The sequence below is a fragment of the Centroberyx affinis genome, unplaced genomic scaffold (genome assembly GCF_046629955.1).
Source record: "Centroberyx affinis isolate AG114_WGS23_722 - 3 ecotype Tasmania unplaced genomic scaffold, CSIRO-AGI_Caff_v1 ptg000743l_1, whole genome shotgun sequence".
NCBI classification, from domain to species: domain Eukaryota; kingdom Metazoa; phylum Chordata; class Actinopteri; order Beryciformes; family Berycidae; genus Centroberyx; species Centroberyx affinis.
The window spans coordinates 610262-637230 of NW_027279356.1; the positions used below are offsets into that span (position 1 = coordinate 610262).

Sequence of the window (26969 nt, forward strand, 5' to 3'; positions counted from 1 at the left end):
ATTCATAACTGGTTGATGTATTGCATACAATAAAGTATTTTTTAGATTAAAAAACAAAATAGGTATAACTCTGGATTAAGGTATTAACTGTCAGCTTCAGCATTAGCTTTTCTGTCAGCCTCATTGAGATAGTCCTGGTCAGCGTAGATGAGGAAGCCAGTGAAGGTGCTGTCTGTCCAGAAGGGGTCAAAGAAAAGCCCGTTCTGCTCCGAGTAGAAGATCTGCAGCCACACCTGGTCCGAGAGCTGCAGGTGGAGAACGGTGGAACCGGATGCCACGTCGTGGTTCCCTGTGTTTGCGTCAAACGTCTTGATCTTGTACTGCCCGTTGTGGACCAGCCCAATGGCCAGGTGCTTGTTGGCCAGTGTTATATCGTAGGTGAAGTAATAGACCCCCGGGATGGCGCAGACGAATTTTCCACTGCTGGCGTTGTAGTGGTTCCCCTCGTTCAGCAGGATGCGGCTGAAGCGGATGGGCAGGCGCTCTTTGGGGTAACTCTGGGTCATGGCCACAGAGAAGGCTGAGCGGGCTGCCTTGCCGCAGTTACAGCCTCCCGGAGCTCCTTCCTCACCCCTGTCACCCGCCTCTCCCTTCTGTCCCCCTTTTCCAGCCACACCGGGAGGCCCGCGTGGCCCCTTCAGACCCCGGAGTCCGGCCTTGCCAATCACCCCCTCGCGGCCTTTCACACCTGGCTTCCCTATGTTCCCGGGCCTCCCCGGCTCACCTGACAACAGTGGCAAAAAGATGACAGAATGACATTACCTATATTCTACAATATACCATGATAAAACTTATATAGCCTTGCATAATAGCTCCTCAAAATAAAATAATTGGTCAAATCTGCCTTTGTGCTTTACTTTTGCCCTGGTAGGCAGGGGCGGACTTAGTGATTTGGGGGCCCTAGGTAAAGGTAAGAATGGGGCCCCCTGAATCCCAACCTTTTCCCTTTTTAATCCATCCTTTCTATACATTACTTTCAAGTTGGGCTGAGCAAAGCATGCAAGCAAGGGCACTTTTTATTTTTCCACCCCACATGGGTAGCTTTTCTTATTTTTTTTTTTTACTTTTCTCTTAGCTACTGATCAGTGGCAAGGAAAATGAGCTTAAAGTCAAGTGGCAAAATCACGCTAGAAGTGGAATAACCCAATATAGCCTGACTGGGGGGGGGGGTGGGGGGGTGGGGGGGGGGGTGACCATGACTCAAGATTGAATTAATGTATTGTAACAAGAGGGATGTTTTTCAGTAAGTACATTTCTTTTAAATTGATTAAAAATAAGTTCTATTCTTGACTTTTGTGGGACGCTCTGACTGCCGGCAATGGAGTAAACCAAGTTGCCTAAACAAGACAACAGTACAAGCGGTACAGTAGATTCTTACCGCTGTTTCCCTGCTCTCCCTTCTCTCCATCCGTCCCATCCAGGCCGTCCTTGCCCGGGGCTCCCATGGGCCCCATGGCTCCCGGTGACCCAGGGGCTCCAGGGTTTCCAGCGGGCCCCTGTGGACCTGGCAGACTGCAGACCAGCTGGGAGGAGTGGACAGTGATGTTGCGACCTTTCTTCAATGAGGAATATGTTGACTGGGAGAAGACAACTGACAGCAAACAGAACATCAGGCATATCTGGAGCATGATGGTCACTGTTGAGTCAAGAGGAAGCGAGGGAAACTTGTGTTAGTAATTGTTTACATGGCTTTGGGTTTGGCTTTTGCAGGCCAGTCACAGTCAAGATGATTCAAATGACTGTTAACAAAATACATTAAAAAAATCTGCCAAGGTTAATGAGATTTAAAGGGAGTGTGGTGAGGAAGTACATGCATATTGTCTAGCCCACACAAATATGAAATGAACAAATGTAATTGCATACACAGTATGTGTATATAAACTATAAATAAACAATTGAGTTGTCATCTAAATGTCATGGTTAGTTTCACACTATGAGTCCATGCTTAATGAGAAATAGGATACTTTAAATTATGCATGGATTAAATTAAGGCAAAGAATGCAGCCTACAGCATGTTCTTGTAAAGAGTAAACATACCGGATATGAAAAAGAGCAAACAAAGAACTCACCAGCAGAGAAATTATGAGCCATGGGCATTTTTCAGCACTATCCAACTCCTTTTTCTACACGAGAGCACACCAACTTTCCTACATGATTCTCCAATATTTGGATGAGATAGCATTCTTCAGGAGAAGCACTGCAAAGAAATCTGCAGCCCAGTGCAGCACAGGGTCCATAACATCCGCCCTGTTTAAGCAAGCACACTCTGCCAGCAGATACTTTCACAATGATGTAATTACATTCAGCTCAGTGCAACAGCACTGCACAGCTGACGCAGTGACACATCATTCCTTCACAAGCTCAACATAATATGGGAAAATAGACTATTATGTAATATTATGGATTATTCATGAGATAAAAGGCAAAAAGTGAAACCATATATAGCTTTTGGAGTCATAATTCATCGTGATAATAGTGCCAACTTTTCTTAAGTTGCCAGAATTGCTTTGAGTTGATAAGTTCCAGCAATTTGTTAAGTTACAACTGCAAAATAAACCTCACAACGAGGTGTCCTGCAGATATTGAGCTGAGCAGAGTAAAACTCCACTATGAAGATCACCAGATGTGTTTCTGTTTAGCACTGTGATGCGGTGCCAAGAAATGAGAGACCAATAAAAGTCCCAGCTGCCGGGTAAGGCAGTGCCTTGAATTTAACAATCTACTGCATTCACCCTGAACTAGAACCATTGGAATAGCCTGTAAAATACACAAGGAGATAATGTTTTGTGGGGGTTTCTATGAGACACAACTGGCAACAAAATAGGAGCCGGTACAGTGGGTGGCTGTGCTGCACTAATAAAATCCAAGGAGGGTTGCTCTGTGAAACATATTGCTAAAAAAAAAAAAGTTACAAGCAATCAATTCATGACTGATTTGTATATTGATTTGAGTTTAGTTTGGCTATTTTCACGTGAAGCACCTCATGTATCAACAAAGTAACTCACTCTCATACTCTCTCACTCAGTTAGGCCACCTGCCCCTAGTGACCGTTGGAGGCATGGCACACAGCACAAACAGCTGAGAATCACTGTTTGGTCTGCAATACTTCTGAACTGTGCAGGGTGCTTTATATCTGACACGGTGTCTTCGTTCCAAGAACAAAATTTAATGGAGATTGAGAAAGCATTGAATTGAGTGTTTGTCTGTGATAAAAATGATTCAATATTAAAAGCCAACATTCTCCAAAACCCTGCATGAGAGTCCTGATTGAAAGGGAGTAGATCCAGTCTTTTCAATGACAGGCACAGAACATATTGATTCACAGCTGAAGATCATTGTCTCCTCTTGCAGGTCATGACAGGTGAAAGGCTGTTGCAAATATTAAGATAGAAAACTACTTTTCCATTTCTTCTGAGATTTAAACTACTTTTAATTTCATACAATAGGCTTAGAAAGCCATCCTTATAACCAGTGAAAGGACTAGCAATTATTGATCTAAAACTTTTTTTAAACACCCCACACAAAAAACACAAACATATCTTTAGCTAAGAAATGCATTTATTCCACCAAAATATGTAACAGGAATTAAAGACTCAGAGGTGTCCCGGAGATTGTGTATGACAAAAAATATTTAAAACGGACATCAAAGAAAATTACATTTTTTTCAAATTATTTTTGTGGAACCGTTTGAGTAAAAATAAAAAACGCATAATTAAAAACTACCATCCTAAGGCAACAAAAACTGAAATGATCACCACACTGTACACAGTACTGATGGTGTTGGTAGTCGCACGACAGGCTCCCACTGTAAGTTTATTCAAGCAAAGCTGTGTTTACTGATGAAAGAGTCTGAACCATTTCCAGTTAAGCAAATGCTCTGCTAGAGGCCTTGGGGAGAGTGGAGGGAAGTGGAGAGGGCTGAGGAGAGAGGTCACTGTCCCAGGAAGGAGGCCATGGGGTCGTCTGGCCGGCAGCGCTTCATGCGGAAGGCCTCCATCTCAGCCTCGGAGGGCTCCTTCACTTCCTGCAGGCTGTTGTAGGGCCTCTTCCTCTCATCCACCTGCATTATCGCCTCTATGTGCTTCAGCCGCTTGTCCTCTGCCTCAAGGGCCTAGAAGGAAGAGACATGGTGGAGGGTGAGACATGCAAAATAGCTAAGCCAAAGATACATATAGACGGCCAACTGACTGTTTGCCATGCAAGACACACACACACACACACACACACACACACACACACACACACACACACACACAAACACTTACCTTCCGCAGCTTCTCTTTCTTTTTCTCTTCATCCTCCGAGTCACTGCTATCAGAGTCATGCTTCTTGTTCTTCTTGTTCTTCTTGCTCTTCTTTTTCTTTTTCTTCTCTTTCATCTTTTCTTGATGCATCTGATGATTAATACATGTGACAGAGAGAAACACACAATGAGATCCACATTTACCATCACTAACAATAAAAACTGTTAAAATATATGTTCATTATCACTAACTGAAGTGGTTTTAAATCTCTCGAATGTCACTTACCTCCAGCAGAGTCTTTGGCTGTTCTTCCTCCTCTGGCTCCTCTAGTCCATCGTCAAATGGAACACAAGCTGAGCTGCTCTATAGATTAAATTGAAAAAAAGAACAAACAAAAAAGTTGGTTAAAAAACCATGTGTAATGAACAGAACCTTTGAACATTGTAAGTAAACCTACTTACTGCTGTTTTAATTCCAGCCTCTCCTGTGCAGTAACTCTGTTTGACCATGGAGTGACAACACTTGAATCCCCAGCAGCCGTCCCTCCAGTACGACCCCCAGATACACTGCACACAGGAGAATTAATCAGAATGAAGAATTAATGAATGAACAAAGATTATTCACATATTAGGGACTCCCCACAAAACACACTCTGCTCTCATTTTAGAGCCGTTCTGCTGTCCTTACAGCGTGGTTGTTGATGAGCACGTCCTCCTCATACTTGGAGCGGGCCACAGCCTTGTCAAGTCCTTTCAGCACAGCACCGTGGCGAGAGTATTCCACATAGTCCTCCGTCTGGGCCAACAGCAGCTCCCGCGGAGGCGCATCCAGGTGCTCCTCGCCTCCGTACTGTTCGACACACACAAAAGCGCAAACAGAGTGTCAATGATGCCATCAGCCAGTATGACTACAACTGATCAGCCTGCTGCAGCTTTGAAAAAACAAACAGTGGAAATCGTCAGAACTGCGGAGAGCGGCAGAAGTCGGCTGCGTACCCTCTCTAGGATGGTCTCCTTCTGTTTTTCTTTGAAGTCCTCCTTCTTGACCTTGAAGGACTGGTGCAGCAGCTCCAGCTTGGTGGGGTCGGCCTGCAGGTGCACCTCAGAGCCCTTCTCATAGGCCTCCCAGGCAAACACTGACATACAGAACATGATGCATTGACAGTGATTACAGGGGAAAATACAGTTGTATGCTGCATGCCTATCTGCTGCTCCACCTGAGCTGTCTGACCGTAATTTGTATGGTGCCATTGAAGGTGTAATGGCACGGAATGTACCATCTATAGCACCCATTACAAAACAAACTGAATAATCCCTCTTTGGGTGCATCATCTCTGTATACACCAGATAGTTTCAGCCAAACAATCTGATTGGTCAAAGACGTGTTTCAACTGTACAGATAATTCCCATAAAAGCATGGTTGCCATTTGCCTTATTCACACAGCAGCAGCCATATTTGATACACGTCATACAATGTTGAAGACTGCAAAGCAGAAGTAAACAATGGCAAATTGAAGTGGTCTTTGGACAAAAAAAAAAAAACACACACCAAAATTATCCTTTGATATTACTGAGAGATGAGCAGAGCTGGATGCCACATTACCCAAGAAGGTTGAAATCAAAGGTTACAGCAACTGGAACATTCATGACGTGGAAGACTGGACTCTCCATAATGTTAGCTGAAGTTAGCAGCCAGCTAATTTATGTTGTTTACGTTATATTTCTCTCCAAAACAATCACGTTTAGTTCTTATAAACGGGAGGCATTTATAGTCTTGACCTTTAGTATTAGTAATATCACAACAATAGGTGTCATATCCTTATTGGTGCTTCTTTGATAGTGAAGTTATTTTAGCTGTGTGCTAGCTAACACTAGGTGACTTTAGCAAGCTAAATCTCATACCGTTAAAAGCAGTTATAGGTTACAACTTATACAATTAGACATAGTTGGCTTGGAGGTAAATATAACTTTAACAACATAAAGTAGCTGACTGCTAACATGAACTAATGTAACCGATAGCTGAACCAGTGATGTGAGCAGGTCTTGCCTTCAGTATCATGTTCCCTTCAATCCAGTTTCTGCAGCCTTTCATTTGGGTAATTGGCTTCCAGTTCTGCTCATCACTCAACAATGTCAAAGGATAATGCTGTTGTACATTTTAAATTTTTTGTCCAAAGACTGGTTTAGTTTCCATGTTCACATCTGCTTCACTGTCTTCTGTGTAGTGTTTCCCTCTCTGAGGTGAGGCCAATCAAATTTGGCAGCCATATGGATAAGAAGCTTGCCAAATCTAACCAAGGAGCTAGTTAAATGTCTTCTTTTCTACATTTTTATGTATGTATACACTACTTTGAATGAAACCTTTCAGACACTGCACATGCATTGGCAACATATGAATGTCATAATATCCTTGAGGACATTCTTTACTGTGATCACAGGTACTTTGGTGCTACCGGCAGTACTTTATGCATGACCGACCTACCCAGAGTCACAGCAAAGAACGCCCTCTCAGGTATTATTGCAACAGTAAAACACCAACTACAGACACAAAAATGTCCCATGACTCTGACTCTAGAATATCAGGAAAAACTGAGTTCCAAAACAGGAGAGACAAGCATGCAAAGCTGTGGAGGAACAAGAGGGCTGGAAAATTTGTCAGTGACTTACACTGCGTCTGAGCCATGGTGATCGTGTCCCCACTGTAGCGCACAAAGTTGTCTCCAGCGTACCCCACTCTGTTGAATGAAACAGTTGGACAAATGTTTTCCATGAAAGACAATGAGAAATCTGAGCCATCAAAAAAAAAAAATGAACAGTAACTTACTCATCAGGGTTCATGCCAGTGTTAGAGTACGGGTTCTCCCTCATAGCTCGAGTCTTCGGGTCATAGTAGGCAGAATTTGGATCCAGATTCCTCAGGTACTATGAGAGACAGACATGAGAAGTTGACTTTCAGATTATTGGACACCTCCACATTAAACAGTTCATCTCATCTCAGCTTATTAAACAGCAGCTTGATGCAGCGGACATTATAGGTAATCAAACATACTGTGCTATATACAGTATTCTAGTTGACAGCCAGTACAATTGGCACTACGGTTAGAAAAACTGTAAAATACCAATATAAGCAATAGGCCTAGACAGCCATGCCGTGCCTCTTACCTTAGCAATGTCTTCTCTGATACGCAGATTCCTGACTGTGATTCGTCTCTTGGAGTCAAAGTTCTGACCAGGCATGTCGATGTCATCGGCATATTTATCTTCATCCTCATCCTCACTGTTGTGTTCCCGCTCCTGTAGAGAAAGAAAACATGGGGTGATGGGGAACATCCAAAAAAAGCCTTTTATGATGCCTTAAAAGGATTCTACTAAGACTAATCAAAACTTTGTTGAAACTAAGTTTAGGCATTAGTGAGCACTTACAGCTTGGTCCATGAGTTTTCCTGAGGCCAACTCATCCTGAAGCCTCTGGGCCTTCAGCGTCCTTTTGGCCTGACAGAGACAAACAGCGATACAAATCAGAGTCATGTTGTAAATGAGAAGCCACCTAACCCAAATAAAATGCAATGTTTTGACCATGAGGGTGCCATCACACCTACAGGTCGTTTTCTTTGGTCAAAACCCTTTAATTGCTGCAGTTTTGTATTTGTTTTGTTTTGATTCATGCTGTCCAATTACAAGCAAACCAGGGCTTGTCAATACAAGTCATTTGTCATAACATTAGTCTCCTTATATGTATAAAAATCTGCATTTCAGGGTTGACCTTCAATTGGTTTGGATTAGGTTCTCACTCCTACAGAATCACACCGCAGTTTGCTTGGAAAAAGACAGAGACTCACATTCTAAGGCGGTCTCAGTTTGTTTTTTTGGTGCCACCCGGGTTCAAATCACATTGTTCTCACCTGCCCAAACGCACCATGAATTTACCACTTAATTGCTTACCAGGTCTACTTTGGCGTACTCCTCCACGATACGCTGGTGATCTTCAGGGTCATACCCGTTCCAGCGATCCCGCTTCCCATCATAGTCCAATGCAAGCTGGACCTGTGAATGCTCATCTGGAGCCATGCCTGAGCCTGTGAACTTTGCCCCCACTTTTCTGGGCCGCTGAAAGAGAGAAAAGTGAAGGTCAGAGGTGAATATTCATCAGTAACAGATACAATAACATTAAGGACATTATTTTAACATACAAGGTTATATTTGTGTGGAAGTTAATCTCTGGATCTCAGCTGGAAGATGCAAGATTGCTTTAATTGTTTGATCCGTTATACCTCCAAGCAGTCTTTCTTCTTGTGTGTCATGGCACCACAGTTTTCACAAGCGCCCTTCCGGAACTTAGTGCTGACCGGTTTCTGTTTAAAGACAAAAATTAAGCTGTAGACTTTCAAGTTCATTGATTATGTTTCTATAATTAATTGAGTGGTTGGTTGTGTGTCTGTTGGCAAGCTCACTTCTTGCACCCCTCTCTTGTACCACTCTCCAATGGACGAGAACTGCTCTTGGGTTTCTTCCTGTGGCCTCTGATGCTTTAGGGTGGGCCTTTTGGACGGGTCGATATACCACGGCACTGATGAAATATACTGCGGGATGTGAGGGTTAATGTCCCTGGTAAAGACAGCAAGAAGAATAAGTGATCAGTAATGTAAAGCAGTAGCTCCATTGAAAACATAAGGTTAAATAGCGATGTCACATTCTGAATCACAGGTCTTTGTCTGTTGGTTAGAAGTGAGATTGTCCAGCTATGGCCAAATTGTTAAATCATTAGGATAATTTCTCCCTCAGATAGGCTAGTTAGAGCACCCACACTCAGTCCAAAGCTAGCCCACTCCGGCCAGCCCTGGTTTGTCCTTTACACAGCCTACCGGGGCCCACACTTACTTTCCCTCCTCGTCCACCTCAGCTGGAGCGTTTCCCAGTTTTCTTTGCTCCTCCAGCTCCTTCTTCTTCCTCCAGTCCTCCCTGGTCATCTTCTTGGGCTCATCCAGGCCCACTATCCCCTCGGAGACAGCCGGCGCCGTCCCTTCCTCCGTCATGGCTGAATCTGGGAGTTCACTCTTTTATTTACAACCATAATATAAAGTTATCAATATAGCGGAATAACACAGTTAAGTGTTCTTACAGAAAACAATCTCTATCCAGAATCATTGCCTATGTTTTCGCTACTTTTCCTGCTCATGTTCACCACGCAGTGCGTCTTCATCATGTCAGAAGTTATTTTAGCCGTTAAGTTAAAAGACAGGGGCTAAGGTTAGCTATTTTCCACCAGTGTGCGTGGTAGAAATATCACAACATGAGCTAATATGCAACTCTTATCAATTACTGTTTTGGTTACCTTGTCAAGATCCAAAAATTAAAACGCTGGTTGTTAGTTCCTTCGTAAAATCAGCAGTTTTCTCCTTAGCTGGCTATGTTTTAGCTTTGTTTTGAGAACGACACGACCGTCGCCATTTTACATTACCTACCAACTACGTCACGTCGTTTCTTTCTCTGTGGTGTTGAAATGTCGCTGTTGGAAAGTGCGACATCTAGTGGACACGTCTGCCTGCTTTGACGGAAAATATAAAACCTTGGGAAAAGCACTTTCGCCTCGATCTAATTCTTCAATATCAGTATGTATTTTCTTATTAATTATTCTTTAATACCGCTGAACTGTAAATGACGTTCATTTCCTTCACACCGACTCAGTAAATGGGCGCAAGAGTGGGATCGGGACGCGCCTATTGCAAAACTTTACTTATAATATCATACATAAAACAGTACAGTACAGGTCGATGTAAGAATATCATAATAAATGTTTCATACCGTGAGGGCAGGAGTTATAACTCTGTATGAGAAGAACCAGTTGACATTATCATCACAAACACAAAACTTAAAAACAATGTAAAAGACTAGAAGGTTGATAAATACAAAACTAGGCAACATAAGGTACATTTATCTGCCCATAGAAGGATTAGGCACGGTAACTTAACACGTAAGCAAAATTGTAGTTCCTAATGTTTAGGAATACAGTATCTTAGAGATTCACTCCATATTTGTGGAAAGTGGTTGGTTGCTACATAGGACAGATGCATCATCAATACTCTTTTCACAGAAATTGTATAGGCTAATATATTAAAAAGGTACACAAAAACTTGACAATTTTCTCAAAAAAATCCTCAAAATCTGTCTGCAAAGGCAGCACGTTCATCTAGCATTCTGTGACTTTTAAATGTTGTGTTTGTATGTTTCCTTCATTAATATTCCACCCACAACTGTGGTAATTGCAGTTATATAACAAAGAGTTTAACTATTTTATCTAACTGCTCTTTAATTTGTATAGGGCATTTTGTAGAAGTGGTTTAACTATGTTGATAAATGACATGCTTTCTTTAAAAAAATGCAACTTTCAATCTTGAAATAAAAAAAATAATTGTGTGAACAGTAGAAAATAGGTGAACAGATTTCAGTTAAATGCATAACTTTAAATCACAAATGTTTACCAGCTAGATTCTTCATGGGAAAGGACTCAACTCAAAATGTCCATTTTGCCATCTGCACAGTTTGCAGGGGGGAAACCTAAAGGAAAAATGATCAAAACCGGTTCAAGGAAGCACCGTGAATTTCCAATGGACAAATACCACTGGGGCAAGTAACAACAAAACCAAACCAAACCAAACCATATCAGCTGAAGTTAATGAAGTGAAATGAGGGAACCGGAGGCATCTCAGCTATTTCTGGAACAAGCAGCTTGGGGAACACTGGCACCTGGACAACTTTTTAGGAGTGACAACCGACCAGTGATTCAGAAGCTGCCTGACAATCTGCAATGAAACAACACTGACATTCCAGTTGGGTTTTTTTTTAGAAACCAACAATAAACGTTAAGCGACATGAGCAAATCTCAGACAGAGCCGCCTGCACCAAGGACGTTGTGTAAAAAGGATTGCAGCACCACAAGACCCATTTTAGAGGTATAAAACTCTACTTCATAAAAATCTGCACTGTTCTGTACGCCATTAAGTCATCACATGACTTGTATTGCTTGGTTATTTACCAGATATATACACTAAAACATACAAAACATGACATCTCACAGCAGTATATTTCAATCTGGCCTTGTCGTATATTGTGTTGATGCTTTTAGACAGACATTCCTCTACCAGATGTGACCTATGAGGGAAGGAAATTATGATTTTACTCTAATTTAATGGATGGAACAATGATGATGTGTGCTCAACCAGTGTTAGTGATATCTGTGATGCATTTGGAGCCAGTTATATGACAGAAATGTCATCCTCTCTGTGTCCGGCCCTGAGCTCTGACCTACCTGTAAAATGGAGGAAGAGGATGAATTTAGAAGAATGAGTAGAATCACAAAAAAAATAAGAGATGACTTTTCTTTCGGGAGAAGCTCTGCAATTCCGATGATTCGAATGGGGTTTATTTTTTTGCATTCGTTAGAAGCATCAAGCAGGTGTTGTTGTGTTGTTGTGTGTCTTTTTATAACATGGATCAGTGAGAACATTATTTCGACCACTCTTGTAATTTAGAAAGACAAGATTAAAACAAATGACAACGAGATAGGATGCCCGTGTGATGACAGTCAGTGGTCGGGTGAGACTTCTCATCCTGTTTTTTCCTTTTTTTATATATTCCAAACATTTAAAAAAAAAAAGAAAATGTAAACAACTTTGAGAGAAAGAATAATGAACATAACAGCACCAGACACAAATAAACGTATCGACAGAAGTTTTAACAGGACCGAGCGGATCCTCGAGCCTTAGCACCAGTACGCATCCCCACTGTCGGTCCGCAGCCCCGGGGATGGGAAGGCAATGCAGTACCAAAATGAAGGCAGTGTCGCACTCAACTAGGTACCAAACGGACAAACTCTCTATAGTCTTTTCCTACGTTTGTTTTTCCTCTAAGTGTCTGTCGAGAGCCGCCTGCCGAGTGGCAGAGGGAGGGGAGGCAGCTCACTTGTCATCATCCTCCACTCTCCCCCACTCCTCCCCCTCCACCTCTCCCTCCTCAGCGTCTTCCTCCACATAGTCCCCCCAAGTGTCATACACATCCCCCTCCTCGTCATCCTCCTCCTCTTCCTCCTCCCCCACCAGTTCACCTCCATACTGCTGCTCATCCTCCTCATCTTCCACTATCTCCATCTCTTCCATTTCCTCCTCCTCGTCCTCCTCGTCGTCGTCGTCATCGTCATCCTCCTCCTCGTCCTCCTCTGCTTCCTCATCTTCCTCTTCCACCTCCTCCATTTCTAACTCGTCCACCTCCCCGTCCTCTACCTCACCGTCCTCCTTCTCGCCCTTGGAGGAGGGGGAAGGAGTGGAGAACGGCGTCCCTTCAGTTCTGTCTGCGAGGTAGGACCTGCTGGGGGGTAAGAAGCTCGAGGTAGCGGTCTTTGTGTTGATGTAGAGGCGAGGGGGGGGGTCCCGCTTGGCCGACGCGGCCCGGCCGGCAGGGGAGGGCAGGCCGGTGGAGTGGGCTCTGGAGTCCGGGACCAGGGAGGGAGGCAGAGGCAAGGCCGCGGCCCCGGGCCTCACGGAGGTCATGTTGGGCACGTATTCACGGATCTCCCCCGGCTCCAGAGGGTCGGGCCCGCAGGGGTCGTGCTCGCTGCAGGACAGCTTGCCGTCCAGCTTGGAGATGAAGAGCATGCCTTCGCGGTGTTCTTTACAGTAGGAGCTGGGGCACATCTCGCAGAAGGAGGCCGCCTCTTTACCACAGACGTCACACTGGTGCCACGGACACTCCCATCGCCCTGGGGACACAAGTTCACCATTATTGCTCATGACAGCCAACATGATTTGGTAATTTTGAGGTTAAAGGTGCAATAAGTACAATTTCTACTGTCTCATATCGCATAAAATGACCATGATATAACTGCAGAGGTTGATAGGGTTGTTGATCAATACCAAGGACTCAATTACTTTGCCAGGTGCTGAGATTTATGCCTTTCAAAACACACTTTCTGGCCCGTACGTTCTGTTTTGGAACTGAAACCACCACATCCATTAGAATTTCAGGACACCCGTAATCTCCTCCTCCCCACCTACTCGCATTTTCAGCTGTTCAATGATGGAGGTCGGAGCAATCAGCATTGCAAAACATTTCGTTCTAAAGCCAAAAAGCCTCTTCTCTAGACGTTTCTGTTGGATCTCTACTCTAATTAGCTAGTGTCTCTATTGTAAAAATGTGACTTTAATATTTATGTCAATTACAGGCCACCGTAAGCTGTGCCAGAGACCTGTCAGTGTTGTTCTTGGTCATAAAAGTCATAAAACCACTAAAAGTCGTAGATTGCTTAATGCCCCTTTAATAGTATAATATACAGTAGGTACAAAGCCTTCCTGGCAGAACTGCATGTCGTAAACAATGAAGCATCTCCACCCCACTTGCCTGCAGGTCTCTTGGCCAGGTTGAGACAGTCGGCATGGTAGACCTTGGGGCAGCCAGGCTTCTTGCAGGACACGATCTGTCCCCCGTCGCCGCAGCTGAAGCACTCGTCCTCCCTCTCCTTGGTCACCTCCTGCTTGGTCTTCTTCTTCACAGGGACCTTCTTCTTCCCTTCCTTCAGTTTCAGTTTCTCTGCGGACGGCTGGTTCTGCACATGGACAAAGATGGTCAGAAGATTGTCTAACGGTTGAAAATGTGCGCTGAGATAAAACTGTTGAAATGTGAGTATTCACCTTTGGTCGGACACCCAGGAAACCACTGCAGTTGGGCGCTCCGCATTTACACACAGTCTTCCCATTGCCAAGACACTCCAGGTTGTAGTTGAAGGTCAGCTCCACACCTGTTGTATGTACCGCATTAGCTCCACACTGTACTCAAGACTATAATAAGTCTGCATTCTTATATTACTCACTGATAATATAAACAAACTCTATACACAATAAAAAGACAAGTAATCCAGACTGAGTTGGGACCTTTTGGGATGTCCTGCAGAGCAAACAGCCCCACCCTGGTGTCCCCGTTCACAGTCCACTTCTGAGTCTCACAGTTGGGCTGGCAACAGTGGTTCATGAAGCGAGCCTGGTTGCCCTTGGGTCCGGCATCAATGATCCGGTCCTGGCATAACAACGTACAAACTGGCTTAGGACATGCCCCCAGCATTTGATTTGAATTACAAATCATGTGTGTTGCTCCCTTGCACCATATACAGATCGTTTAGTTTGGCTCAGACTCACCTTGTCCAGTGTAAGCATGTAGAAATTACAGATGTCGTTCTCCTGAGCGTGTCGGATCCTGGCTCGACATTCTTCCTCATCTATCACCTCTCCCACATATTCGTTCACAAAGGCCCCCTGAGAGGGAGAGAAAGCAACAGAGAAAAGAGAAAAGAAAAATGTGATTAGTTCATATCACATTTAGAAAAAAAAATCTTCTCTCCGATTTCTCCCGGCTGCCTACCTTCTTGATGTCGCAGACGCTGCGTAAGCCCCAGCCGCGGGACAAAGTCCTGAAGATCTCCACAGTGGTGTACTGGCGCTTTGTGAAGGCCTGGTTCTGACATCGCTCCCCCGCCACACACACCTGAGGGTGGCACTCGTACATCAGCATGCGGTTGATGCACTCCGAGTCTATGCCACACGGGTTCTCGTCAGACGCCTTGCAGTTACAGCGCGGGATCTCCGACAGGTCAGCCGTGATGATCTGCACCTTCCCAATTGGTCGGTTCACCTAAGAGACAGAGACAATGGCACAGTTTTTTTAGCTTACACATTATCAGACTGTTTGTCAGTCAGGCTTGCAAAGCACAAGTGTGTATTTGTTGATGCACTGTACCTTAATGTGTCTGTATGGAGGAGGTTTCTTGTCATTCTTTCTGTCCTCCTGAAGCTGCTTCATCTCCTTCTCTGCCTGCAGCTCTCTGAACCGCTCAGCTGCTTCAGTCAGGGCTACAAGGACAGATACAATCTTTACTAAAACTATTAAAAAATAAACTTGAGCAAACTAAACTAAAATGAAGATGTGTAATAACTTATTTTCAATTGAGCACTTGCAAAAATACAGTTAATAGACTACATACCTTTCTTGTAGATTGCATCAGCACCCTTGCCCATCTTCTCTATGTTGTGCGTGTCTCCCTCCATGTAGGGGAAGACTCTGGCCTGGTACGTCCACACAAAGTCTTTGGAGCCAAAGAACTGCACCGGGAACTCTCCCACCTCATGCTTCATCCTCAAGATGTTATTTGGGACGTCTTTGGCAAGACAGACTTCTGCGGGCCACCACCTAAACAATGAGACCAGGGGGTCAAACGTTCATCAGCTTTTGGTGAGAACCGCTATCAATATAGGGGAAGACTATTTTTCTCTCCTTACCTGTATCGTCCCCATTTGACCCACAGGATGTCCTTGATGCGAGGTTTCTTTCCAGCTTTGCAGTCGTTGCAAAACCAGCTGCCCTGAGGCATCTCCATGTTCAGACATTCCCGGTGGAAAGCAGCAGGACAGGCCTCACAGCACAGCAGGCTGCCCCCTGCAACCCCACAGCAAGACACAACACACAACTGAGACTGCAAAAAAGTGAAAAGCTTCCCGTCCTAGGACGTGTTCACACTATTCAACAAAACCAGTACAAAACTGCATTTTGTGATTCAAACACATATTGCGCTGATAATATGGAAAAGCAGGAATGTGATGTGCACTTCGTTTCCATAGCGCCAGACGCTCTGTTCAGCTGGTGATTACATGCAGCATTTTGTTTACATTGTAAAATGAGAGATGTGATACTTTGAGACTTTTTATTGATTCTAGAATAGAGTTACAGTAATCTAAACGTGAGCAGATAAAAGCATGAATGACTTTCTCCAGATTACATAATGATAAAAACCCTTAATTGTGGAAATAGTTCTCAAATGAAGGAAGCAAGTGTGTACCACTCTCTTTATGTTCATCAAAGCTTAAGCCAGGATAAAAAATAGCTCCCAAATTTCTGGTAGCTGGCTTCATATTGGCTGATTATGAAACAATTCAAAAGTGTATGGTGGTCAAAATAAAACAATTTCTTATTTGCTGCAGGAAATTGTGTAACGTCCGGCACTTGTATCACTGAGGCATTCCTTGAGAGTAGCTAGGCTGTTTGAGTCACTGAGCTTCAGGGGCAGATATATCTGTTTGTAGTTGGCGTACCAATGGAGGGAAATATTGTGTTTACGCATGATATAGCCAAGTGGGAGCGTATGAATGGAAAACAGGATGGAGCATAAAATTAAATTTAGAGAGCACTCTGCTCTGCCTAAGAAGTGAGGCGCAGTGCTTTTTCCAAAGCCAACACTTTTTGTCCAACTTGCTGCCACTCCCCTTTTTTATTAGCATATGGTCACAGTTTGAAAAAAGTGGAATAGTGTGAACACGCCTAGAAGTTATTTTATGGTATAAACTCATATTCGGAAATATACAAGTTTGCTTAAAGTAAGTTGATGATCACATAGTAGATCAGCTTTGATGACAATAGCGAGTTACACAAATCACCAGACTCACCTTCAGAGCAGACAAAGCACCAGCTGACGTTGATGTGCTCATGGTTCTTGCAGCCCTTGCGGGGAGTGAAGTGGTTGGGACAGAGGAAGCTGTTGTTCGCCAGCACCAAGCTGCCTGCTGCCATGCAGTTGTCATTGGCATGATAGGCCACAGGGCAGCGCACACATCGAGCCAAACGACCTACACCAAAGAAGAAGGAGGAAAGACACCTTTAGTCTCTGCAAACACACATCTGGACATTTCATTCAAGCTTTGGAACAACAACCTAATCACACACAAAGTTCTGCAATAGTTTTTTGCAGTTATGATAAATTTTATGACAAAAACACAAAGGGCCTGATTCAGATATTGAAGAAATCGTTCTTTACGTGTGAACCCTACTGCTCCAGCTCCAACACTGGAGTTACGCACAGGGATACGCGGCCTCCTGCAAGATGTGTACTTATTTGAGGTGATGAATATGTAAATCAAGGCATGTCCACCTCCACATTACAATACATGGATTCCAACTCTGACTTAAGTTCATGTGTACACTCCTTTCCTTACGTGCCCAAAACCCAGCAATATGTCTAACTTCCTGATGCAAAACAAAAAATCTGCATAATAATAATAATAAATACCCAGTGCATAAGACAAAATCAATCGTTGAGTCACAAAAACTTGAAGCAATAACCTGTATCTTTAACAACATCATAACGATCTCAGTCCACTAAATGCTTCATGGAATGCTTTGAATGTGCCTTCGCTCACAGGCCGTCTCCTCTCTCTCCTCGTTCCTCCGACCTACGCTCACACACAAAGACGGTCAAAAAGAGACGGTACTGCAGGGTGTACAAGGGTGCCAAGAAATTGCTCAAATGCGCTGACTTTAACAGACATCTAGTGCATCCCCTGTTTACATGTGGACAGAGCCTCAATACTGTGCAGTCTACTGAAAAATGATTTGTGGAGCTAGATCACACACACTGGCACAGTTCTCAATGGCAATGAGCAGACATGCCAAAGAATAAACACTCACTTTATTAGGTATACCTCTCCATTTACACACACAGCTCACTCCTCCGCACAGTGAGTCACATACAAATAAAGCACAAGAATAACACATGCAGACAGGGCCAAGATATTCAGTTACTGTTCGATGAAATGTGTGGGCAAGATGTGTGATTTGTTGGCGCCAGACACACTGATTCCAGTATCTCAAAAACAGTCCACCTCCTGGGATTATCGTGCGCTACAGTGTCTAGATTTCACCGAGAATGGTGCGATAAAACAAATCCTGTCAGCGGTGGTCAACTGGTTTGTGCATCATCTGGAAACACGATGGAGTATGCATGGATTTATGTAATTGCCGCCAAAACAACTGGCCCCATTGGAGTCATATGAGAGGCCGTGCACCACCTGAAATTTTAAACGACCCAGACGGCGCTGCAGCAGGTCAGTCCAAGATTGGCTGAAAAAAGAGAAACCGGAACTACTGGCCAATTCTGGTGGGGTTCTTGTTTCATCTTGGGGGGTGTGGAGAGCTGAATTGTTCTACAGCAACTATTAACGTGTTGCAGTTTTCAGGCGTGCAGTCGTCATGAGAAGCATGAACACCAAGGTACATGGATGGCAGCTCCCACTTGTCTAGCCACGCATAAACCTATACCCCGATACCTATGGGATGGGGGTTACCAGGTGTGTATTGGCCAGACACTGATGTGCAAAGATGCAAGATCCAATTATATAAAGAAAAAAACTGGAGGGAAGGTCAGGGAAGCTAAGGTTTAGAGTACACCTTTTGAAAAATCTTCAGTGTGCGCATCAATAGTCCAAGTAGGAAGGAACAGCTCACAAGTGTGTATCTCAATCTGGGTAAGACCTGTGTAACTAGGCGGTCTGAATCAGGCCCAAATTCAATAAATTGTCTTTTGTCACAATTGTCACGTTAAGGATATCATACTGTGTGGTTTAAATCTAGCGCTCACCTTTAGAGCTGCAGAGGTTTAGGGGGTTGGTGATGTGGCAGGACAGACAGACATGCAGGGAGCAGCGGAAGCCTTTGTTCTGTGGCTGGGTGGCTGAGTGGGCCAAAATACAGTCTGTGTGGTAGAACTTCCCACACATGGGGATCATGCATCGCTTTACCCCGTTACCAGACTTCTTACACACAAAGCATGAGTGGACACCTGAAAGAAAGGAACAGAAGAAATGTAGTTTTTCTTAACTATATGCATGGTGGAACACCTAAAAGACACTTCATGATCAATGTCAGATTGGTTTCACATTCCTTCATAGGAAGCAAAACTTGTACCCACCAGTGTTGCATTCATGACACAGGAATTTCCCCTTGGGAGCCACAGACAGGCCAATACACTGTGGGTGAAAGGCTCCATAGCACTGGCCTTCACACACCAGCAGGTCCCCTGTCCTCTCACACACCTGCAAGAAGATACACGCAGATACACAATGTGAGATGGGCTGCTAACTGAGACAAATGAGGGGTGTGTCGGAAACAGTCTTCAAAAGCAAAAAAAAAAAAAACAGGAAACTCCCTGGTAGACTGACTCACCTGGCAGACATTCTCCTTCAAGGTTGTAGCTCCTGTTTTCCCTTTGACATCCATGTGGGAGGACAGACTGTCATTCAAACCAGGAGAGAGCACCTAGAGAGATGAGGAATGAATAGTGAAGAAAGGCAGAGGACTAAAGATTCTGTTTCCCTTTAGACAGATGAGTTATGACCATGCAAGCACTGAGCATTATGAATTGAACTGACTGAACAGTGCAACATGCAGACCTCAGGTTTGGGAGTTAGTGTTCCATTGGGTAGGTTTTGTCTCTCCCCAATGCTGCAGCCCTCCGTGTCTGACTCCTGCTTTGGGGTCTTACACCCTGGGGGGCTGGGAGACCCGGTTTGGGTGAAGACCCCGAGGACATCACTGCTCTCTGGAGGCTGGGGGGAAGTGACAGGGGCAGACGATGTGCTGGGCACAGGCCTTTCTTTCTTCACAGATGCAACCTGTCCAAAGCAAGGTTTCATTGTGTTTAGTGAGTGATTAACATTATAATTGTGGCATTATACTATACAGTTAGTTTTCAACTTGTACTTCTGTGTACCTGAGTGTCTGTGACGACCATCTTGACCTCTGAGGTAATTCCACTGTGTCTCTTTGACTCCTGGAAAGCAAAGACAGAACAAGTTGTGAAAATACAGCAACATTTTCAAAACTATTCCAAACTGTCTAGAACTCTTCTTCTCTTTCTTTTTCTCAGTCCCAGCATACCTTCTTCTTTGGAGGAGTAATAGATACTTCTTCTATGGTGCATTCCAGGACCTTGTGTGACGGCTTCCTTGGCCTCTTTCTTTCTTGGGTTACTGACCCTGTGCCAAAAGCAAATGTAATGTAACTATGCATTACCTATTCAAACTCAAGAAAGAATATCACAACAAAGAAAACGGTAATTTCCAATTCTGGCCTGCAGCACCCGCCTATTCTTCATCGTACTGCAGGATAGTTGATACTGGATAAGATGAAGATGACAATATGCAGCACACTTAAGTATCTATTTACCAGATTCAAGAGGTAGATCTGTTCCTTCTGCAGTCTCTGCAGAGAGGGAGGGTTGTGTTGTGGCAGGGGGTGTTGAGTGTGCTACAGGAGGAAGCCCATCCTGAGATAGACTCTGTTCCAGTTCTGCCGGAGCCTTGGCGGGCTCTACAGGAACCAAGGCTGAGGTTGAGGTAACTGTCCCGGGTATGGTGCCGATATCGGGGGGTGCCGTCATCCCTGATATCTGCTTTGTAACATTATCACTGGTTGTGCCAGGACCCTGAGAGGCAGACGAGCAAACAAACCACTGTTGGAATCTGTCACATTAGGAGTCTAATGCATTGAGTGTGTTGATCAGTGTTGGGTTAACATGTTCCTGACCACAGTGTAATAAGTACCACTAATAAAAAAAAGGGTAGTGTAAGAAATTATTTCAGTTTCAGTATCAATATTTCAGTGACCTTTCAAAAACAACTTACTTTTGCAATCACACCCATCCCTCAATTTGCTTTTATCATAATTAGTTGTCATTCTCTTACAATAACAAAGCTTAGTTGAGAAATGGCAGAAAAGTTTTGTTTCTCCGCATGGAAATATTTTATTTTATCCAGCAAAAGTATAACATTGCTGGCAATTGTAAAGTGTGTGCAGGTGCAAAAAATCTTTCCATTGCAAATAATACATCAAATCTCACAGCATCATGACACTAAACTCATGCCGAAAGAAAACCAAGTTGGATTTAAAGGGCAACAGAAAGCAGCCAACAAGTTATAGGTAACAGAGAAAAAAAGCTTGATTGTATAAATGTTGTAAAATGGTGTAAAATTCACCAGAAATTTAGGTAGATAGATTACTGCCTTTTGAAATGAGTAACAAGTGCATCACAATTAAGTGGTTAAAACCTGACCCCCCAACATACAATATATGGACTGAGAAAGTATGGGAAATTTATCAGATAGAACAAATAACATACTCTTTGAGATATATTTATTAAAAGATGGAGCCCTGCCATGGCTATATTGATGCAGTGAAGCGATCTAAATCCTTCTACACATTCTGAATCATACATGTATCTTTGTCTCCCCAACTCATCTTATCTCTTTATGCATATACATACACACCCATACTGTTACATACATTTACACCCCCCCCCCCCCTTTTTTTGTTTGTTTGTTGTTGTTTTTTTGTTAAATTATCTATAAACCATATAGGCACAGCTGAAAAAACAGTAGACACAATTGTGAATATGATTTATAAGTTGCTGAAACTGAAATAAAAACTAAGTTAAAAAAAAAAAAGTAACAAGTATTGCTTTTTTTTGTTTTTTTTTGTTTAAATGAGCCTAACACTGGTGTTCACCTGTCCATAATATTCTGGATTATAGCACAAGTCCAAGGTAAGTCTTATTCAGGATAGACTACTTACTAGACTATGAATCTTCATATAAAGGACTACGGAATATCGTTGTATATGTTAATATTTAGAATATTCTGAATAGTGCCTTGGAAACTGAGATTATATAAACTGCAAAAACAAACAGTCAACAAGACAACGTGTATAGGTGCCTCAGCATCCTGGACACTATTGGTATATAGCATAGTTTGTTATAATAGGGTTATAAATTAATCTGAGTCATTGTATAAAGAGTATGATGTTTACATTTATATTAGGAACTCAAATATTAACAGGACATTGTGCAAGTAGAAGGCATTTCCCATTGCAGTATAAGGGACTAAAAGGAAGGTGAACATCTTACCATCTTGGAGGGTTCCTGGCCGTTTTTCTTTGATTTCTTCTTTGGGGCAAATATTTGTTCATACTCCTCAGTTGACTCCAGGAGCCTTTTACTTGGTTTCCGCAGTCGTTTGTTTTCTGAATGAGCTGTGTAAACAAACATAACACATATTATCTTTTTAGTCGTTACGGCGTCACAGCGGACAAACTGAACAGTAGCAATGTGGATCTTACTGAGTGAGTCGCATTTCTCTGAGAAGTGTGAGTAACTCTCCGCCTGCTGCTCAGCTCCCAGGTTTAGAGCAAGATCCGGCGTTCCTCTCATGGAGTAGGACCCATTCACCTCAGCAGACGCCCCGCTCGCACCCCCAACCTCAGACACGTTCTCAGCGACCTCCTCAACCACCTGCCAGCGCTTCTTTGGAGCCACTTTGGATTCAGAGCTCTTATTGAGGTAGCCAGCCGAGGGATCAACAGTGACAGGGCGGCAAGGTACGGGTTCAGCTAAGTCAGCGTGGCCACTAACAAACTCTCTGCCATAGGCTAAGTCAGCTAGCTCAGGAGAGAGGCCGGGTATGCTAACTTTCAGTTTGGCAGGCAGTCGTTGCTTTCTACGTTGCTTGTCTGAGCTTCCCATCTGAGAGTGAATAAGATTCTCTTCACAATTGTAGGTGTCATTTATCATGATAGCTTTAGTCCTGTTCTTGGGTTTGACCGCTGTGTTTTGGGGTGTTGGGGTTTTCCTTGGCTGGCCATTCTCTACTTTGATCCCTGATGTCCAGTCTCCTTGAGTAACACCATCACAAGAGTTAGGGATGACCATGGGCTCCTCCTTGATCAGGACCGGCGAGGGGGGGAGAGTCAGGGGCTTGCCTTCTTTTTCTCTGGTGTCGTGCATGTCCTTCAGGAGCATCAGAAAGGTACTGAATTTATAATTGGAGTCGGGCCGAAAAGTACTGGATTCAGAGTCACTGGTGTCCTCTTTCACAAGAGATTTAAATGTCAGTTCCTTGACATCCTGGAAAGCATCCATGGGAGAGAGAGATGAGGAAGGGGAAGAGCAGGAAGACAGATCTGAGACAATGTTCTCCGTCTTGATCTTAACAGGTTGCACAGCGGCTACACCAGACACTGGACACTTAGGCTTCATCAATGAGCCGTTACGGATTTGCTTTTTATCAGGCTTTCTTGCACGCCTTTTTGGAGAGCTGTGACTTGTAGAGGATGATACATTACTGGGCGATTCCCAGTTAGGGGACAGAGTTTTGATCTGAGCATCACTAGGTGTGTTATCGTGATCGTCATCAATGAGATCATCTGTTGAGATTTGGCTTGTGGCCAGTGCATCCTTGAGTTCTGTCTCTTCTTCTGCTTTTAGGGCCCTTGTCATCAGACGACTGCTGGCAGGAAGATGCAGAGAGTGCTTATCAAGTGAACTGTCCAGCAATTCATTACAGCTGCCCAAACCCTGTTTAGACTTTATATCAGTAGAAATCGATTTATTTGTTGAAATGCTAGAGGAATCGCAGGAATCTGCATTTTTAGGATTGGTAATTTTCTCAATGCACTTATCCTTATCTTTCACTTTTTTGGAAACCTGTTCTTTCCTGACCAATTTGTCTGAGTCCTGCGTTGGGGATATTTCTGTCCGTTTGGGACGGTGGAGCATTGGAACTGAATCCAGGTCTGCGTAAGGGGAGTCCTTGGGCTCTTCTTTTAGTGCATGAGTTGCTGTATGAAACTGATCGACCATATCCATGATGGTAGATGGCTCCTTTGATCCACCAACTATATGGCCAAATATGTCAGACAAGCATTTCTTTTTCTTCTTGCAAGCTTTGTTTTTGTTGGCTGGAACTACAGTAGAGTTTGTGATGGGTTGGTGCTCATTTCCATTGGGGGCAGTACTGGGTGATGGGGATCTACCAGGGTCCACAGAGAGAGAGGAGGGCTCCTGTGCTTTTTCAGTAGGGACTGGGCTGGGCACTCGTTCCTCTCCGTTGATGGATATAGTAAGCAAACTTTCAGCATTCCGTTGTCGATCTGGGAGCAGATACTCAGCTTCTGCCACGCTAACTTTCCACGCCGTCAGTAAACTCTTGGGTATCTGCAAAGAACAGAATAAACAATCAAAGGTGATGTTTAAATTAACTTTAAAAAGATTTTTGGGGTCATTTTATACATTTACCGTGTACTTGTAGTCCTTTTCCTTCTGCTTCCCTCTCCGTCTAAGCACCGGAAGGTCTTCAAACTGATGGCCTCCCTCAAAAGGAAGAACGACTTTCCCCGGGACCCAGGAACATTCTACTATCTCCCCAATCGTCTCCAGAAAATACATCCGACAAGGACGGTGGCTGGGCACTACAACAACATCACAATAATAATGGTGAATTTGAAAAATCACAGGAGCCAAATGCCATGAATCTTAAAACATGCTTATGACCCTGCACACTCAACATAACATAATAATAATCCATTCTACTGTGGTCGGTGTGAAAGTGCTAGACAAAGTCCATTCACATAATAACATCCATATTCAAATCCTCTCAGCTCCACAACTCTTCATTAATCCAGTCTCACCTTTCATCTTAGTGTGGGACCCCTGCTTTGGGTCACAGGTGACTTGGCAGGGCCACCAGGGTCGCCTGTTGAACTTAGCCCACACCAAGTCTCCTTCCAAGTACTTCACCGCTGGAAGGGGCTTTTTCTTTGGGCTGTTGGACTATACAGGACAATGCAAATACATTATTACATTATGCAGAAGACATGCAAAACCTTAAAACCTTTGTTTCAACAGTGATATATCACATAGCTACTATGAAATTATAAATTCTGCCATGATTGAACTCAGGTTTTGAGTAATGTTATTATAATAATATTAGGAAGAATTAAAAGGTTTTTCCTGTCATGGCAGCACAGATTTAGACTGATTATCTGTTGTCTTATATTCACTGATATATTGTATTATCTTGTGAAATGTATGTTTTTATTTTTGCTACCAATACATGGTGTAATGGATTTGTGAAAGATCAATTTAGGATGGCACAGCTACAGATCTAGAGCAACACAGGCAGCTGGTCAAACTACAATAAAATTATACTTAAATCTCACTGTGATGGATGAACAAGCCTAGTGCCTTCCTCAATGGAATTACACAACCAAGATGTATCCCGGTAACATTATGTAGCCTTGTTTTGTTAGAGGTCACTCAGTAAATATCCCAGCCAGGTGTTTCAGACTCACGTTAGAGTTGGTGCCAGCTGGTGAGATGAGAGCAGGATCAAGCGGAGAGGTGAGTTCACTATCACTGTCTGAATCCTCGCCCATACTCCACCCATCTCCCATGCTGATTTCAGGCAGAGCGCTGGGGCTTAGTGTGGGATTGAGTTCAGATATAGTTTTAGACATCAGATTGAAGACAGCAGGTTTGTATGTTCTCTGGTTGTCCACCCCTGAGCTGCACGTGGAGGTCTTACAGTCTGTCACAGTTCGGTCCCGACTCAATTTCGGGGAGTGGTGAAAAGGTGTCAGCTCCTCGTTACTATTGTCCTCCTCCTCGTCCTCCTCCTCCTCCTTGATGTCTCCACTGTCAAACAGCGTGGACTCAAAATGCAGGTAGCCGTTGGGGATGGGGGAACAGCGCTCCAGGCTGTCAGGACTGTGAGGGGAGAAGCCGTTTCGGTCCACGTCCTGGATGGCCTCGAAGGGCTCCATCTCATCGTTGCCCGGAGAGGGGGGCAGCCGGACTGACGGAGCCTCAAACTCATCGTCGTCGTCGCTGATTGGGCTCGGAGAGTGCAAGTGGTTCCTGGTGTGGAGGTCCCTCTGGTGGCTGCCCAGGTCTGACCTGTTGACCAGAGCGTTCAAGTCCTGCAGCCTCCTCAGCGGGCTGTAGCAGTGGGATCGCTCTGGCTGATTGTACCCCTGGACAGGTGGCTGTTTGAGGCTGGAGGATGGCAGTTGCATGGCCGACGGTTGCTCTGACCCACGCTTTGCACCACCACATTGGTTTCCATAGGAAGTAGTGGTAAGGCCATTGGGGGGCCTCAGTTCTGGCTGGCCTGAGCCAAACACTGAGCCTACCCTAACAGCCCGTCTGTAAGACTGATTCATGTTGTCATGGCTCTATCCTGTCAAATCAGAAAGATGCAGGTTAGGCCAGTTAAAATGTGGCATTGAGGTTTCTGACTAAATGTGTTCTGTGAGAGATTACTGTGGCTCATGCACTGTACAATGTAGCAAAACATCTGCTTCACAACACCGGCTACTAACAGACCCTTAAAAACATCGCGGAAATAGAGCGACAATCACATTCAGTGCGACAGAAACCTATAAAGGAGCATTCCAGCCATGCAGTGCACACACACACACTAATAAGCCGACATTGCTGGCCTCCATACTAGAGGCCGTCGGACGGCACAAGACAAAACACAGGATACAACCACTGACCTGCTCCGTTCACAAATTCATTCACAAACTATCAGAAAATAGCGCCGCTTTGTCTGCTGATAGTGGGTCTTAGCGATCGCTGATTATTATAATCAATGGAGGAGCGCACAGGCTGTAGTAGAGGTGGTGACACTGAGCCATCACAGAAACAGAGTGGCTCACACAAATAAGCTACAGCCACACACCGACATAGGAAGCTACTATTAACTTACAAAAAGGACTGATCGAAACAAGTTCAAAAAACTATCAACATGTGAAAAAACGCGAAAAACTCACCATTTGGAGGTCGGTCACCACGAAACCAACAGCGGATGTTTGATAATTTGGCACAAAGCGAGTATTTTTCTCGGTTTGTGAAAGCGGATCTGCACAATCCCAGCTGCAGCAGCACTAGGCCAAGGCACAGCTCTCATTCTCTGCACTTCATCGCCTCATCAGCGGCGGCCCTCCAAAAACTGTCACCTTAAACACAAAATAACAACCAAATCTCTCCATAACGCTGCAACATCAACTGCGGCGAAATTCACTGTGC

The 26969-nt window shown here is 44.0% G+C and overlaps 3 protein-coding genes across 3 annotated transcripts; all 3 read right to left on the minus strand.

Annotated features, from left to right (window-relative positions):
- Positions 1–83: 83 nt before the first annotated feature.
- Positions 84–2158, minus strand: LOC139644482 (complement C1q tumor necrosis factor-related protein 2-like). The gene is made up of 3 exons (XM_071519852.1): positions 2070–2158; positions 1379–1636; positions 84–724 (listed from the first exon to the last, which is right to left on the minus strand). Exons 1-3 carry the CDS (start codon positions 2095–2097, stop codon positions 84–86), a joined length of 927 nt encoding a protein of 308 aa, XP_071375953.1. The 5' UTR covers positions 2098–2158.
- Positions 2159–3570: 1412 nt separating this feature from the next.
- Positions 3571–9710, minus strand: LOC139644470 (pre-mRNA-splicing factor SLU7-like). Its single transcript, XM_071519839.1, has 15 exons — positions 9576–9710; positions 9122–9297; positions 8695–8848; positions 8515–8595; positions 8186–8350; positions 7667–7735; positions 7406–7537; positions 7068–7165; positions 6911–6978; positions 5240–5379; positions 4932–5093; positions 4706–4810; positions 4530–4607; positions 4266–4394; positions 3571–4111 (listed from the first exon to the last, which is right to left on the minus strand). Exons 2-15 carry the CDS (start codon positions 9274–9276, stop codon positions 3932–3934), a joined length of 1716 nt encoding a protein of 571 aa, XP_071375940.1. The 5' UTR covers positions 9277–9297; positions 9576–9710; the 3' UTR covers positions 3571–3931.
- A 2488-nt stretch (positions 9711–12198) lies between these two features.
- LOC139644450 (histone-lysine N-methyltransferase, H3 lysine-36 specific-like) lies at positions 12199–26969 on the minus strand. The gene is made up of 22 exons (XM_071519811.1): positions 26714–26969; positions 25232–26118; positions 24569–24710; positions 24177–24349; positions 22011–24095; positions 20276–20534; positions 19988–20085; positions 19821–19880; positions 19501–19722; positions 19274–19366; positions 19020–19143; positions 18690–18890; positions 16723–16902; positions 15562–15718; positions 15267–15472; positions 15023–15135; positions 14648–14917; positions 14425–14541; positions 14164–14305; positions 13924–14030; positions 13634–13838; positions 12199–12995 (listed from the first exon to the last, which is right to left on the minus strand). The coding sequence occupies exons 2-22, from the start codon at positions 26099–26101 to the stop codon at positions 12199–12201; spliced, it is 6621 nt and encodes a 2206-aa protein (XP_071375912.1). The 5' UTR covers positions 26102–26118; positions 26714–26969.

What these genes read in the sequence shown, in the direction of transcription:
- LOC139644482 (XM_071519852.1), bottom strand. Translation starts at nt 2,097, where the DNA reads ATGCCCATGGCTCATAATTTCTCTGCTG. An exon ending in GGCTCATAATTTCTCTGCTG is followed by an intron (nt 1,637 to 2,069) that starts GTGAGTTCTTTG and finishes TTGACTCAACAG; the next exon opens with TGACCATCATGCTCCAGATA. An exon ending in GGGAGAGCAGGGAAACAGCG is followed by an intron (nt 725 to 1,378) that starts GTAAGAATCTAC and finishes CACTGTTGTCAG; the next exon opens with GTGAGCCGGGGAGGCCCGGG.
- LOC139644470 (XM_071519839.1), bottom strand. Translation starts at nt 9,276, where the DNA reads ATGACGGAGGAAGGGACGGCGCCGGCTGTCTCCGAGGGGATAGTGGGC. An exon ending in AGAAGAAAGACTGCTTGGAG is followed by an intron (nt 8,351 to 8,514) that starts GTATAACGGATC and finishes TCTCTCTTTCAG; the next exon opens with CGGCCCAGAAAAGTGGGGGC. An exon ending in TCAGAGAAGACATTGCTAAG is followed by an intron (nt 7,166 to 7,405) that starts GTAAGAGGCACG and finishes TGTCTCTCATAG; the next exon opens with TACCTGAGGAATCTGGATCC.
- LOC139644450 (XM_071519811.1), bottom strand. Translation starts at nt 26,101, where the DNA reads ATGAATCAGTCTTACAGACGGGCTGTTAGGGTAGGCTCAGTGTTTGGC. An exon ending in TTACTCCTCCAAAGAAGAAG is followed by an intron (nt 19,881 to 19,987) that starts GTATGCTGGGAC and finishes TTTGCTTTCCAG; the next exon opens with GAGTCAAAGAGACACAGTGG. An exon ending in GTCAAATGGGGACGATACAG is followed by an intron (nt 15,473 to 15,561) that starts GTAAGGAGAGAA and finishes CTCATTGTTTAG; the next exon opens with GTGGTGGCCCGCAGAAGTCT.